Consider the following 16,067-nt stretch of genomic DNA (forward strand, 5'->3'; position numbering starts at 1 on the left):
GCTAGCAGAAGAGATTTCTTTTTCATAGTAGCTTAAAGGGAAAACGTATCCTAGGGGCTAGGGGCAATGCAGCTGTCCAAGAATAAGGTCCTCGTGCTTGCCTGGCCATTTGGAGTGGACAGGAAGAGTGGCATTAAAAGTTTTTTTAAAAATGTCTGCCTCCATCAAGATTTCAGCCACTGTATTTTTTACATTGTTCTGGTCATAGGTTTTAGAGGTTTTCAGTGCTTTCAATATTCATTGACAGATGATCAACACTGATGCTTGAAATGCTACGTTTTTGGCAGCTTCCTCCCCTCTGGCTCTCCGCTGGGGTTCCTTCAGGCTCATCTCTGTCCCCTCATCTCCTGCCTACTCGTGCTGCAGATCTGCTGCTTCTGTGCAGTGATTTCAGGCAGGCACGAGCCCCCTCAGAGATGTGCCTGGGGCAGGGTTCCCTTTTGCCTCACCCTTACTGCTGCTCTGAAAATAGATGCAGAGGCTTAAGAAGGAAATGTCAGGGCATGAGGTTCCTGGAGGAGACAGAGAGAAAGGGCAGCAGATGCTGAAGCCATTATGAGACCAGACGTAGGGAAATAATGACATTCCAGAAAGGCTTCTTTCTAGCCGAACAGATGCATTATTTGTAGTATCAGACTGGAGGGTGCCTTTAGCTAGGGAACACACGAAAGCAGTGAGTCTTGAAACTGTAATTGCCAGAGCAGCATATTCTAGCATATCATTAAATTGACTAGCTTATTAGCAGTGTTTAAAAATGACCTTCCATCTTTATTTGCAAAAACCCATAAATGATAAATTATGGAAAAAGTTGGCCTTCAAAAAAACAGCTGCAAATGATTAGACAAAACAATAGAAGCAGTTACTTGCATTCTTTCTCTTCTGTTTGCTTGTCCATTAGAAATATTTGCCTGACTTACTGTTAAAATGGCAGAGATTATTTTCAGAACAGGCCCTCTGTAAATTATCTGACAGCAAAACTGAGCTTTGTCCTGCTTAATGTATATCAAGTGTATTAATGCAGGAAACACGCACTATGTGGTCTGCCTTGTGTCCAGATAAGAGCTGAAGAAAATAAGGGTGTGGGTGGATTGTTTGCCCAGACATCAGAAGTCCCCTGAAGGAGCACATGAAGTCCCTAAACATCTGAAATAGGAGAAGACTATATGCACTCTCCCCATTTGTGATCATGTCACTCAGGAGCAAACTATGTCCTGGGAATGACCTGGCAGAACCCAAACGCAGTTATTGTGAGTGACGCGTGGGCCATCACCCCACTCCTCTGGAGGAGGGTAATGCACTATGAAGACACTGGTTCTTGAAGCAGTGGGATGGGGAGAGACTGAGGATGTGCCTCCAAGGGCTACCCAAGGACGTTCATTGTATCCTGCTGTGGGTCTCGCTAGTGCGCAACATGTGAGCTGAGCCAGCAGCCTGCTGTGTAATGGCAAGACAACCGGTTGCTGCGCAATGAGCTGAGGTGCTAATCCTTTTACCAAAATTGTTGCTCTGCTATTAGTCCTTTGACAGAGAGCTGCTCTGAAAGTGCATCCAACTTTGGTTCCTGCAATCTTGTGCAATTGCCTTTGGCTTTGACTTCCCTGGGGGCTGTGTTGCCTCCCCTGTGCTCAGGCTCTGCTGCTGTTCCCCCTGCCACCAAACTTCTCTGTCCTCTGGCTGCTGATTGGGAAGTTGCAGCCTCCCCGCTCTGCTGTTTCCATGCAGAGTGGTTTGCTTGCACTTGCATATGATTAGAAATCTTGCAGTTGGAAATGGCAGGCTGAGGCTGTAGCAGAAACTGGGAATTAAATCTGCTGACAGGCAGCTTGGGAGGAGGGGACGTTTCTGCTTCTCTGCTTTAGTTTGTGATTCACTGTGCATTGGGAATGAAAGGAAAATAAAGGGGTCAAGACAGCTGGGCGGGGCGGGGGGAAACAGATGCTAAAGAGCAGCTATTGCTGTGCAGTGTGGTAAGGCAAGCAGACCTAACCATCAGGAGAGCATGCATTAATCAAAATTAAGCCAGTGATTACTAGTCAGACTGAAAAATGTGATTTCTTTCACCACAATTGCAGAGAAAATAGTGTTGGGCTACAAGGAGTTACATTGCAATTTTAAGCCAAATAAGAGTAGAAGGGGGAAAAATAGGGCGGACATGAAGAATCTGAAAGAAGTCTGTTGAGTGGGGAGGTTCGAGAGTGGAAATAAGGTCTCTGCTGTTCAAGCCATACTTTAGTTGCATTAGGGAGGCGATTAATATGCCCTTTGGAAACACGCTGGCAGCCAGTGCTGGGAGGAGAGGTCCCAGGCAGTTCCTGCAGGCCTGGCATGGGGTAGGCACCATCACCTGAAGCTTCGTGCAGGGACAGACTGTGCACAGCCTCGCTGCAAGTCCACGGTGAGCTCGGCTACCCCTTGCTGCTCTCCAGCTGGTGGCCACAAGCATGAGTTTTCCATGTGAATGGCCACAAAACACAGCGCTGCTGCTCTTTTGCTGATGCTCGAGTTCCTACTCCAAAGGATGAAGGAGTAAAACTTTACAAGAAAATGTTTCTAACATGACTTAAAGTTTCCAGTATGTGGCTTCTTGAAAGTAACAGCATATTTTTTTTTTCTTTTTGCTGAACATTTCTACTGAATGTTTCTAAAAGCCCTGTCTGGCACAGATTGTCTGTTGTGAAAGATTTCAGCCTCCGGAGTTCTCAATTTTGGAAATGCTCTAAGCAACTGAAACAAGGGTGTAATGCGATGAAATGCATGCTGTAACTTTAGCCACGACACTGTCACCAGCTTTTCTTCTGCTGCTAAATCCCAAACACACTTCCTATCCCAGGAGGCTTCAGTAATATCCTTGAGGGTTTGTCTTTCCTTAGCGCTTGGGTAATGCCATGACTCACCCTTTCTCACAATGTCAACGCATGCTCTGCTTAGCACGACCGATGCGCAATGTGACAAAATGCTTGGTGCTTGTATCAACTCCATTACTTTTTATGTCAGCTGTCCTCTGGACAAATCTTTAGCAGGAGAATGTGCCTGTGCGTGTGGTGCATGTTTTAAGGCAAACTGTGTATCTGTATAGCTACTTTGGATAAACAAGCCCAAACTATGCTTTCTTTTACAAGTGGATTTTTGATCAAACTTCCAATATAGCATTGATGAAATGTAGGTGGAGAGATGGGACTCATTAATAGATGCAGAACCCATCATGCTCATCTCCTCCAGTGAACTTCACTGTAAAACTTAAAATGTCACATTTTTTCCATGTGCAGTTTTTAATTAAAAACATTGCATTGAAAAGGTCAGGATGGCCTGACTCTCTGCGGCCCACACACTGATAATCTGACAGCAGTGAAAGGAAGAAGTAGTAAACAAAATTCATCCCAAATTGAAAAGAAAGCGATAAAGACCCTCTCTACCTGGAGTAACTAAGAACCAGTAGCGAGCGACAGCCCTTCCCTGTGTTGCAGCACTGGCATGTACTTACCTTAGTAAGAAAATTCTTGCTAGCTTTCTTTATAAACATACACAACTGCTCATCTTACCAGTTTCCTCATTTTACCCTCCTTAGTACTGTTTCATTGGCTTTTCCCTAGAGGTTACACTCCTAAGTTTTGGGTGCAATGCGCTTTTGCGCCTCTAATTTATGGGTGCCAAAAAATTTCTCAGATGCAACAAAACCTACTTCACTTTATTCTATGTAATCATGTACTTGTGACAAGCGCTTCATTGTCCATCTTTACTGGCACTAAGATTTGGACACTGCAATTGTAATGTAGGCAGTTTTGCTTCTGTTCAGAAATAAGAAAATTCTGCTTGTGATGCTGTTGTCATCCACAATAATTTTTGCAGATTCAGTGGAAAACATCCAAACATAAACATTCTGGTTTATTTATGTTGTGGAAGTCTGAAGTGAGTCAGGGACCAAGAAATGTATCAGCAAGAAAAGGAGCATAGCTGTTGCCACATACCTGTCATTAGCGTATTAGAATCTTCTTGATTCAACGCTAAAGTGATTTCCTCACCTTTGAAATCTGAAGACACAGACTGCATTAAGAAAATGATGAGTTTTGACTGCTGTTTTCTACTTTTGAACTGAAATATTAGATTTGTAGAAAAACCTGTTTGACAAGAAAGACACTTTTCACAAAAACTATGATTGGCTCAGGCCTAGAATTTTATTCAATCCATTCAAAAAATAGACAGAACTATAAGGTGGCACATATTGTTGGAGAATACAAATGTCACATCTTTTTTATACGGTTTAATTTAAATCAATAGATTAAGACGGTGAAATAATTGCCCCAAGTAACAAAAGAATTAAGGTTCCTCAGTGAAAGGACAAGTCTTCAGGTAAGCATTTACACAAACATTATCTGGTTAAGCATAACTTTTTCTATTACCTATAAAAATATAAACAGCATTTCAAAATGTCGTTAGATAAGTATGTTAAGGTCATCTAACATGGGATTAATATACTGACAGAATACAGGGCCTGGGCATGTCAAACGACACTTATTAATCCACATCCTGTCAAGACCGAAATAATCTGTACGAGCTTCAAACATAATATAATATAGTATAATGAAGGAACCAGTATCAAACCAAAGACACAGAAGTATGCTGTTCCTTTCCTCCTCCCATATGAATTCCTTATCTTTATTTTGCATTTTTTGCTAATGTGGCAATGATTAAAAGCCAAGTGGCAGTTTTGCAAAGGTTAACTGTAACTCAGGATCAAATACCATTTTCCTTTCCCAGAAAGTAACATTACTGGGAAGTGTGCTGGGCACAAACGAAGGGCAACCCAATGTCATTTGTGTTCTGCCTGAGCATTATTACTTCGTTACGGACTACAGAATGAGATAGGAGGGCAAGTGCAAGTTACAAGGGCAGAATCTTGGCTTCCTGGACAGAAGAACCAGGGAGTAAAAGTAAGACCAAACAATATTTTAAAAGCAAGAAGAAAACAAAATAAAATGAAAAAAAAAAAAGGCCAACTCATATAAACTTTAAACAGTGGGATGCAGGCTGTTCCTAATACAGCTGTTATAACCACACCCAATATTCTCTAGGATTACTGTCTGATAAGCTAAACAGCTAAACATTGTTGCAAGGATTTCTCCGTTCAACATAGATTAAAATGTTTGAATCCACTGAACGTACTGGTCACAGCTCTAATCATATAATTTCACTTTTTCCAATCCTAAATTTGTATTGGAGCAGGTTCTCAATCAGCTGTACGTTTGTATAGCAGAGCACTTGATGTTGTAATTACTAGCATGTATGCCAACAACAGCTGATATTTTCCAGTAAAGTGATGTGCAAGTGAGAAACAAAACCAATGGAGAGGGTCAGGTTTCAGATAACGGTTGGACATTTTGAACTTTGGACAAAGTGACAGGTATCTTTGATTCTCCTGGTGCTGGCGCTTTTGTGACTGGCTTTGCATGGGCTTTTATATCAGCTATTCTCTCTTTAAATCTTTGCTGGAGGTACTTTTCTTCTTTGGAGTAACTTTTAGCAAAAGCAGACATCAGCAGACATGCTGCCATGGTGGTCCCTCCAATACAAAACAAGATTGCCCCTGCCAGCTTGCATATATCAAGGGACCCATTAAACTGAATGGCATGGTTATCGACCACAACAAAATCATCTTCTCCAAGAGCTTCAATTTTCGGTGGCACAAGAAAACCAACTACAAGAACCGCCAAGCCTATGAGCATAAAAACCGTCCCAGAGATGAGTCCCACCTGTAAAAGAGAACAATTTAATAATGAACACGGCATTGTAGTGTTTAGTTAGCAAGTGGTCCTGGAAAGCACTGTTTTACAGTGTCTGCAGGAATAACTCTCAGTTCTAACAGAAATTTGATATTTTTCTGTCATTGGTATTTTTCTATGTGGCCTTACTAGAACTAGGATATATGGAGAAACTATGTTTTTACAACTCATCTTTATATAAATCTATATGTATATTGGCATTTCTGGAAACAATGGCACATGCATCTGCATGTGCTTCTATGCAGCATCTCCTGTCCATAGGGCCAGTCACAGAGAGGATCACAATTTAACTGTAGTACTGTGTGATTAATTATTTCTTTAGCTCATAGGGTGATGATTAGCACCAACAGTTCAGCCCCTGCTCATGGTCTATGTCATATCCATCACTTGCTTTTTCTCCATGAAACGTCATTCCTTTGCCAGGATTAGGAGGAGGTTGCTATGGCATGAGCTGATCACAAAATATTTCTAGCACATTTCAACGGTAAGCACAAGGTTTGATTTATACAGGATGGCCCTACTTTGAGTGGAGGGGTTGGATTAGATGACCTCCAAGGGCCCACTCCAACCTCAGTTATTCACTGATTCTGTTAAGTTTCCTAACCTTAAGTGGAGATCTTATTGTCTCCTCGATCTAGTGTTACTGCTCTTAATCTACCATTGTTATTCCTCATAATCTGAAGAGATTATTGTGGGTAGGGTAAATTACCCGTTTGTGTTATAGGCAGGATTTCCCAGACAAGACTATTGACTTTGGATGTTTCAGTGACTTGGCTCCTTGTTGAGAGAGAAACTAGAGGATCCAAAGACCTCAGACCTCCCTTGGAACCTAATAAGCCTCAGTAAAGAAGCCCTGTTTTTTTTTTTTGGGGGGGGGGGTGGTTACTCACTCATCTCACTGAAAACTGAGCATCAGAAGGCCTTCCTGGATGAATGCCTAAAATCATTAGTTCCCTGTGAAAAATCTCGACATGGAGGAGTTTCTCTCTGCAGTAACCAACAATGGGCAGTACCTTCCAGAACGTAGAGCTCCACCTGCTAGGTGATCTCTGGATCTGAAAATCATCCTCATACTCCCAAATTGAAGCTGTGCAGTCCTCATAGAACTGATGCAGGTAGGACCGGACTCCGTAGCGCTGGTATCCTCCCTCAGTGCTGCCCTGTGCTTGCTTAGACCCGCAGATGTCAGCATAGGAGCTCATCCTTCCTACCTGCAATCAGAGGTTTCATAAAAAACATACCTCGTTAGCGATGCTGCAGGAGAGCAAATCTGGCTACAGGCACTCTATGCAACACAAAGAAAAGCAGCTCAGAAGAGACCTCTCTTCTCCTTCACTTTTTTTTCAAACCACGTAAAAATTTGCCTGGTAAAGTTGTGTGCAGTGACTCAGCTCTTGTGAACCCAGGGCACTCAGCATCTTGGCACAGCACAGCCTAAAGGTGCTGCTGGGTCCATTCCCTCCTATATGTGGAGTTCCCAGTCCCCATCATTCACACTAATGTGCTACCTGATTTCCACGGAGATGGAAAAAAGCAGACCATATCAGGTAACAGAAGCCAGCATCCCTCAAAGGCTGATATTACCTCTCGAGTTTGTAACCTATACAAGTTTTCCAAACCGTTGAGTAAGTTTTTTTTTAATCTCTGTTTTTTGTCTGAGCCTTTGAACTGTGTGACTAGGCACAGATAGAACATACATAGCCATGGGAAATGGACAAAGATAAGTCCTAGCCAGACTGAAGCTCTATATACTTAAACATGGATAAGTAAAAATGAAACGGATAGAATGCTTTCCAGCATGGTGACCTGCTCTCCAGAAAGCACGAAATGCAAACACTAAACTTGTAGCAAATTGTGGCTCCACAGGAGAAGTCAATGCCCAAGCTCACACTGGCTTTATTAAAATTAAAATTTCATCTACTCTGAAAAGTGCTGACATTGTTCCTCATTCTTTCCACTTCATCAGAAGTTCTCCTAATACACAAAATTTGGATATAACTATGCAGGTCCCAGGCCTGAATGTGCTTGCATAGGTTTGATGCTACTGAATTCATTAAAGTAATACTAGCCCCTAAAAAGGCTTGAGCAACAGGTCAGTATTATTTAAGCTGACTGTCTTCTTTTTAAAGAGTTCAAAAAGTCTTTGCCCAATGGGAAATATTAATGAGTACTTGCATCAGAATGTCACAGCTCAATTTATATCAGCTTCACATAGTTCATTGGATTGCAAACCCTTGCAATTTCACTTAGGGGGAAAAAAGGAAGTTTTCAGGTGCTCATTGTAACTAGGACCTCCCAATCCACCCCTCTGTCTTGTAGCCATGCAGCCCCTTTGCCCTTCAGGAATGGGTGACCTTGCAACTTACCAAACTAAAGTTGCTACTCGGTGGGCATTGCATATAGGCAAATGCATATGGCACTAATCCTGATGCTTCCCACTACAGCTAATAGATGGAAAACATTATCACTTTTACTATGGTCTTTTACAATGCTGTAAACTTTTGATTCTTATTACTTTTTTGAGGCAAAAAAATAATTATATGGATCTAAGTATATAAACTAAACCCTTGCAGGAAAATGCTGAAAGTTATTCTGCTTTTAGACCAAGCTTGCTCTTGTTCTTATCCAGCTTGTAAAAAAGAGTTCTTTTTGGTTTCCCTGGGATTTTCTGCTTTTTCTCTTTATTCCTCATCCGAAAAGAGGGGAATAGAAGTCCTGTTTTTTCACTGCACCCATTTTTTCAATAGCTACCTGCCATCTTCCACAGGACAAGCACTGAAAAGTTTTCATAAAAACAGAGTTCTGTCTGTCTGATAATAGATATCTTTTCTCATATAAATAACTTAAAATAAAATGAGAGTATGGCAAGATCATCTATAGAGTCAACTAAGATAATAGCAGTCAGCAAAGTATGTTTCAAAGGTTCCCATGAGAAATCATGGAAAACATCACAATTCAAAGAAAGAGTAACAAAACGATATTCGGTAAAAATGAGAGGTAGCTTAACCTAGAAAAAATAGTATTCTGGACCCTTTCCAATAGCTCCTTGATCATCATACTTGTCATGGAAGCAGGTAACTGCTATCTTCACCCCTTCCACAGATAGGCAGGAGAAGAGAGAGAGGAACTGTGTGTAGAATTTCGCAAAATCATCTTAAATTAGTACAGAACCTGGAGCTGAACCCAGAATTCACTGTACCTAATCTCAGTATAAGACTACACACCACCAATGAAGCAAAATGCAATTTATCATAACTGCCTCAACTCTCATAAACAGGCTTACTCAGATAAGATCGACCTCCAGGGTAACACATAATAATAGTTTATGTCCATGTACCTGGAAGTGCTTCAGGTTATTATTAAGCAAGCGTTACATTTTGCACATCACAAAAAAAAGAAAATAAAGAAGCCAACCAAAGCCAAAATCATTCTCTCGGGTCCCATTTAGATCTTGAATAAATTATGTTTAATTTCCTGCCAACTTAGGTTACTCAGGTAAGCATATTTAGCACCAGACAAGGAGCAGAAGGGGAGGTATTCTCCTCAGGTGTAAGTGGGAAGGTCGTAAGGTCTTGACCAGGTAAGGAAGGACCTGACCTAGTATGACCAGATAATCTAAGCTGTTGAAGCTCACTTGCATTGCTCCAGCTGCCACTCAAGGTACTGAAGACAATTTTAGGGCTGCTTTGTTTCTTCAGAATTCTGGAAAGCAAACGAAGCACACTGCCAAATGTGAACTGGTAACTGTATTATACTGAAATTAATTCACGGAAACTCAATGTAATGTGATAAAAGTCAACTGACTTCCAGAAATTGCTATAAATACATATTTATGTTTATCTTGCATTAACTGCATTGTCTATACACTTATTTGTGAAGAGAGATACAGCATGGTTTGGTGTTTCTAATACCTTGATGAAGACTTCGCCTATAAGAATGACACAGCCTGCAATCACTTACATTACACATGGATTTTAAAATACTAATAGATGTTTGTGGTCAGGAATTTGAGCCAAATGACAAATAAGAGCTTGCCAGGCTGAACATGAAGCAAAATAGAAGAATGATCTTTTGGTCAAGAGTTGTGAGAGCATAAAGTAGCGTCACCTTTTAACATGAGGAAAAAAAAAAGAACTGATGAGATGCAGCCAGCATCATTAACTCTTTTCAAGGACTCCATTACATTTGTCCTACTGCACATACTCTTCTCTGTGTAAACTCCTGCCCTTATGATGATGAATAATTTCCTACTTTTTGTCCCTCAGAGACAAGAGAGAAGGCTTCCCAACCCTTCACTGAAGCAGCCTGGCAATTTAGCCTAAGATGGTCTCTTTCCTCAGCTGCAGTGGAAACATAGTGCCGGTTCCGGCTATATAGGAATGAGGCAGAGGAACTGAAACAGTCAGAGTATGGTGGGAGAAAACGGTTCTCCATAAACATGAGGGAAATGTGTGTCATAGCATCAGTTTACGCAGGATGAATAAATATTGCAGTAGCTATGTCCTCTGAGTGTTGATGTGTACTTGTTTCACCTTTATGGCTGAGAAACTGAAAGCTCAAATGTTGGGAAACTTTCACTGAAAAAGAGAATCACTGTTACCCAAATCTGCATTATGCATGAGCTCAGAAGATGCATGTTGGCCACAGAAAGTGATTTATCTTTGAAAGTTTTTCACTGTCAAAACCGGAGATGCCTGGGAACATGCGGGATGCAGGATCACAGCTTCTGAGCACACCGTGGCAGAGCAGCGATCCCCTAGCAACTTTAGTTTCCATGGCAAAAAGCTGTCCTCTGCTTACTTTGAGCTTTACTCTTCTCCACCGATCCGGAGAGACGCGACTGGATTGGCGAACAGGCGGACAAAAAGCCGAGGGTGCGCCAAAGAAAAACGACCCAAGCAGTTGCCAAACTACTTCGCCTTTTCATCGAAGCGTGTGGGAGAGCTACGCAACGCAGGCCAGCGGCGGGCGAAAGGCAGGGCAAGGCCGGCCAGGCCGTGCCACTCGTGCCGTGCCGCCGCGCGGAGGGGAAGGGGCCCGCACCTACTGTAGCCTTTACCTACAGAAAGGCAGACCCCCTGTGAAGAGCCAGCATCAGCATAAGTAACGTTGCCTTCATAACTGTCTCCGAGACAGTCTTCTTGATGCTTTAAGCAGCCGTCACGCCAACGCCAGGCGCTGCTCAGGCCGGAGGAAGCCGCGCTCAGGCCGATCTGGTCCTCCGCGCCCACCGGGCACCGCCGCAGCCCCGGGCCGGGGGGGGGTCCCGGGGAGGGGGGTCCCGGGTGGGGAGAAGCGGCTGCTGCCGTCCCCCAGCGGGGCTTCGGGGCCAGGCGGCGCCGCCGCCACACTCCGAGGTGACCCGCACCCGGCGCCGCCGTCCTCCATCTTGTGCGGGCGGGCGGGCGGGCGCCGCCGCCTGCTCCCGCCTGGCGCCCCGCCGCCGCCGTCGCCTCCCGCGGGGGCCACTGCGACGCGGAGGCCGCACAGCGCCCGCATCCCGGCGCCGCGGGCTCGGCCCCGCGTACCGCGCCCCGCCGCCGCCACCCCACACCCCCCTCCCGCAGCCCTGAGGGCGGCGGAGAGCCCGGCTCGGCGCGGCCGCCCTGCCCCTGCCCCGCGGCGCCCCCCCCCAACCCCCGGCGCGGCCTCGCCCCGCAGCGCTGCCCGCCGCTCCCCCGCGCTGAGGGGACCGGTCCGGTCCGGTCCGGTGGGCCCCGCTCGGCCGGTCGCCTCCGCCACCCCGCGGAAGTTCAGCACCGCACGTCGATGGGGAGCGCCGCTCCGGGCTCACCGGCCTCCCCCCGCGCCGGCGCAGGGGCAGCACCGGCGGCCCCCGGCCAAAACTGCCGAGCTCAAGTTTGCCGAGAGGCCGGGGCGGCGGCGGTGGTGGCGGTTACCTGTGCCTCCCGCCGCTCCCCTCGGCCAGCTGAGCAAGTGCAGCGGCGCTAGCTGCAGATCTCTCGGCCCGGTCCCATCTCCGCTCTGCGCCGCGCCAGCCCCAGACACCACGTCTTATTTACAGCCCGGAGCGCCGCTCGCTCCGTGCCTGCGCACTGAGCCCCGCCGGGCGCTGCGGCGGCGCCGAGGGGCGCCGGGCCGCCCAGCCACCGCCGACCGACCGACCGACCGACCTCCCCCGGCGGCCGCCCCGCCGCCGCCGCCGCCGCCTCGGCGCCCCGCCACGGGCTGGGCAGGGAGGGGGGGGCCTGGGCTGCCGCGGGGGGGCCAGGCCACATCGGTCCCCCCCCGCCCCCCAAACACACATCCGTGGGTGTCGCGTCCCCCCTCCGCTGTCCCCTCCTCTCCGGCTTGGCCGGACGGGGAACGGGGGGGCCCTGGGGGGGGAACGGGGGGTCGGCAGGTGCGCGCACCTGGCGGCCGAGGTGTCGGCCAAGATGAGGACGGTGGCGTGGGGCAAGGCTCTCCCTGACCCTCCACCCCCTTCTCAGGCGCAGGCCTTCCTAGCCTTGCGCCTGCGGGCGGACGTGAGCCTGGAGCATCTACGTTTCATGTTTCTAGCTGGTTGGCAGGTGATTTCTGTAGCGAGTGGATAAGGGAAGCGATGGAGGTTGACGCTGTGCCCGTTCCCCGTGGAGGGAGCGGTGCGGTGCCCGTCCAGGTCCCTGCGGCACAGCCCCAGCCTGCCGCCTCCCGGAGAGCGAGACCCTGGTGCGCCGCCTGGGGAAACGCTCCGCTAGGGTCCTGCTGTAGTGTCGTCAAGCACAGTCAAAACTATCTGGAGGACTGTCTCGACCTAAGTTTGTGTAAGGCCTGTGATGCGGCGCCTGGCTGGCTAATGGGGAACCTCTTCTTGAAACTTAGAGGTAGTACTTGAAAGATGCTGAGACCCAACGCTCTGCAGTATTCGTCTGGCAGAACGCAGAGACATCATCAAAGTGACCCCTGAATTACAAAGCATAAGGCACAGAGATTGGGGTAAGGGGAAAGTGATTGAAAGTGAGCACTTTCGGGGAATTGAGAAATCTAGTGAAGGAGTGTTAGAGAACATGAGAAGGCACTAGGAGCTGGAGATGCTACAATATACCCCATGAAGAAGCAACGTACAGTTCCGCTGAAAAACCAATAACATAAGGGGAAAGAACTGAAGAGATGGTACCATAAACGAATGCTAAAGAACCAGAGATTTTCTAAAAATCTCAGTACTGAAATACACACAAAAATATAGAGAATGTCATCGCATGTAGGGAAAATGGAAGTGCATTAAAACAAAATGGGCTAATACTAGCCAAAGGGAAAAACAAGCTCTTTTTAAAGTGCTTAAGTCGTTGTAGTACGTGAAGAAAAAGGTGAAATTAACGCTGGTTTCATTAATGGCAAAGTCCAAGCTCATTTTAAAAAACTGCATGTGCTGAGAAAAGAAAGTTTGGGCAATTGCAATATGCAAATCATAACAACAGGGATCATAACAATAGGGATTACATTTGGAAGAAAAAACTGCTGGTTTGGGTAGGTGCCGTTCTTCCACAACTGATATGCCTTTCTCATTTCAAATAATGAGTAACGGCAAAAGTGGTTCCCCTGCCATGAGTAGAGCTACTTCCAGAGCAATTCAGTGAGTAGCATTACCATACCCTAACCCAGGGCAACTAACAAGGCATCAAACTGGCAATTATTGGTGAAAATGTGTGTGGGGGAACAGTGGAAGTGATAAATGAAAAAAGCAGGATGGAATATCAGTCTTACCAAAAGATATCCTGACTGTTTGTCCTGGAAGACTAGCACCTGATTTTCATGTAGTATCAGAATTAGGGTTGATTGCTGCTTTATCCCAGATCAGGTAGATGAGTCCTCTATAAAAAGTGATATCTACACGAACTATGATCTCTCTTTTCACAGAGCAAGCTGCTTCTGATTATTTACTTGTTGACAAAGGGAATAAATATAAGGAATATATGTAATTGGCCCAGTACAATTTCGTTTTCTGACATAGAAGTAATACGCTCAGTGAGCAAAGACAGAAATCAGTATTGTAGCAATGGGGACATTTGCAGTAACATTAAATATGATCCATGAAATCCAAATTAATGGCCCTTCAGATTAACCATCTCAGAAGTTGCTTGTAGTGCACAGCTGGATGTAGCTGTGCTTTGGGTGGTAGGAGAAAGTATTTTTCAGAGACCTTGGTATTGTTCACTGTTAATGGCCTTTGAGTTCCCTCCTATCTCCCTGCCCTTAACACGAAACAGCTGATGGTTTTTGAAGTTGATGGTTCACTTTTGTTGAAGTTGTTAGATTCCACTGTTCTCATCTCTATTCTCAGGGAGAAAGCAAACCAGCTGAACTGGAAGATAGGTGTATTTTGGAAGGAGAGCCCCTGGGGCTAATAACTGAAGGAAGGAAATGAGAGAAGGTATGTCTGCAGGAAGGGTGGGAGGAAGCAACAGATATTCGTTGTGAAAACTGTAACCTCTGTCTCAGATCAGAACTGAGCTTGAAGCGTGGCTGAGCTTGGTTATGAGAGATGTTGAACAGAGGAATGTAAACATCCCATTTAGTCTTGAAAACGATTGCATCGATGCAAAGGTTTCTTAGAATACCAGTGCCTATCACCCATGGTATGACTCATCATGTGACTTGCTGTCACATGAAGGACTTTCCATGTGTAAGCTTTTCCCAATTTTCAGCTTCTGTTTTCACAAAACTTGGACTATGTTTATACTGAAGGCTTCAGCTAGGAGTGGCACAGAGAGCAAGTGTGATCCTCTGCCTCAAGCTGTAGATGTTGTTCGCATGATTTATTCCCCTGAGAAGAGGGAACCCAAGCCTAATACTCTCCTTAAGCTTCCTCTTGACTCTGCTAAAGGTTTGTGGTGGGCAGTAGTGAACGTGCTGAGGAAGAAATCCTCTACTGACAAGAGCTTTTGTAGGTGTTGTTATTGGTTGCCATAGAGTTTATAGGCCTCTCTGTCTTATTGAGAGGTGAAATGACTGTAACAGCTAGATTAGTGAACGCAGCTTAGTTAACTTCTGGCAGGCTGTGCTGAATGGAAAGAATTTTAGCTTCTGGGAAACATGTGTTTCTCTTGTAGGAAAACACTGCAATTAGTATGAGAGTCATGTTCAGTGAGTTGCAGATGTCTATCAGTATTTACTTAATGGCACTGGCAGGCTTCCAGTGGCCGTTCTTCTGTTTTGACTGTCGCAGAAGCCTTGGCCTGAATGATTCTGCCATAATGATGGTATTGGCACCTTTGCCTGTCCTTCTCTTACTGCACCTTCACCTAGAGAGCAAGGCCAACAGTGCTCTCACTTCCTGGAAATAACTTCAGGTGACTTGAGGAGTTTAAAATTATGCAAAATGAAATGAAAACATTTGAAAAAAATGCAGGGATTTAGAATACAGGCTAAAACCTCTTTCCACAGAGCTGTGTAGGGAAGCACACTTCCAACTCCCTCTATGTTTATAGGGTATCCTGAACTGCAAGTCATGTCCATATCCACACCCAACTGTTTTCCCTGTTTGAGTGCAAAATAACTCCATGTGTATAAAGTTCCCTGAACTCTATCTCCCAAATGGTAGTGAGTAATACATGAGTGGTAGCTTAATGATAACTCTCCACACAGAACCATGAGGAGCAGCTCTGGCATCTAAAGGTGATCCCACCCTTCTTCCTCACTGTAAAAGGGCAGGAGGAGAGAGGTGAGAGAGCTCCTTACACTGCAAAAGTGACCAAAGGAGGCCATGAGGAGCAGGAGCTAATAGCCATCGTCCGCTCTGCTTCTGGCTCCAAGTCTCCTCCAGAGCTATTGCTGCAACTCAGACGGTGCCTCTAAGGAACCAGAAGTGCTGGGCAGGAGTGGGATGAAAAGGCAGAGCTCAGCCCAGGTCTGTAATGCCCTTCTCTACCACCTGGTGTACTTTCTGCTGCCGGAATGGCATTTCAAAATGGCTAGAAGAGGCTGTGAGGTGAAAGGTTTCTCATCCCTTCCCCTTCTCTTGCCCCTCTCACGTGACATTCACGGTAGATGCTCCTCTTCTGATGTCCTGTATCTACTCTGTTTTCTGATAGCAGAACGCAGAGGACAAATCCATACCTGTCACAAGTGCATATTCAACATGGAGGGCCATCTTTAAAGACACTGAATACCTCTGTGAACATGCAGGGTTTTTGCTTTGCCTCTCACCTGCCTGAAATGAGAGTGCTTTTTTCTCTTCCAGATCCTTTTGCAGCGAAAACTGGTGAGATAGGCTGGCTCTGTGGGAGATCCCTTTTGCTGTTTGCACTGCATACTGACTTGAATTAAGTACCCGGAGTGGCTATCACT

The 16,067-nt window shown here is 45.7% G+C and overlaps 1 protein-coding gene across 2 annotated transcripts; it reads right to left on the reverse strand.

The window, feature by feature from the left end:
* Positions 1 to 4,148: 4,148 nt before the first annotated feature.
* On the reverse strand, positions 4,149 to 11,928 carry NRSN1 (neurensin 1). Of its 2 annotated transcripts, none has more exons than XM_068931677.1 (3): positions 11,678 to 11,928; positions 6,791 to 6,988; positions 4,149 to 5,747 (listed from the first exon to the last, which is right to left on the reverse strand). In XM_068931677.1, exons 2-3 carry the CDS (start codon positions 6,977 to 6,979, stop codon positions 5,349 to 5,351), a joined length of 588 nt encoding a protein of 195 aa, XP_068787778.1. In that variant the 5' UTR covers positions 6,980 to 6,988; positions 11,678 to 11,928; the 3' UTR covers positions 4,149 to 5,348. The 2 variants fall into 2 exon arrangements, with proteins under 2 accessions (XP_068787778.1, XP_068787777.1); XM_068931676.1 differs by lacking the exon at positions 11,678 to 11,928 and adding an exon at positions 9,412 to 9,518.
* Positions 11,929 to 16,067: the final 4,139 nt, after the last annotated feature.

The sequence above is a fragment of the Struthio camelus genome, chromosome 2, assembly GCF_040807025.1.
Source record: "Struthio camelus isolate bStrCam1 chromosome 2, bStrCam1.hap1, whole genome shotgun sequence".
Classification (NCBI taxonomy): Eukaryota; Metazoa; Chordata; class Aves; order Struthioniformes; family Struthionidae; genus Struthio; species Struthio camelus.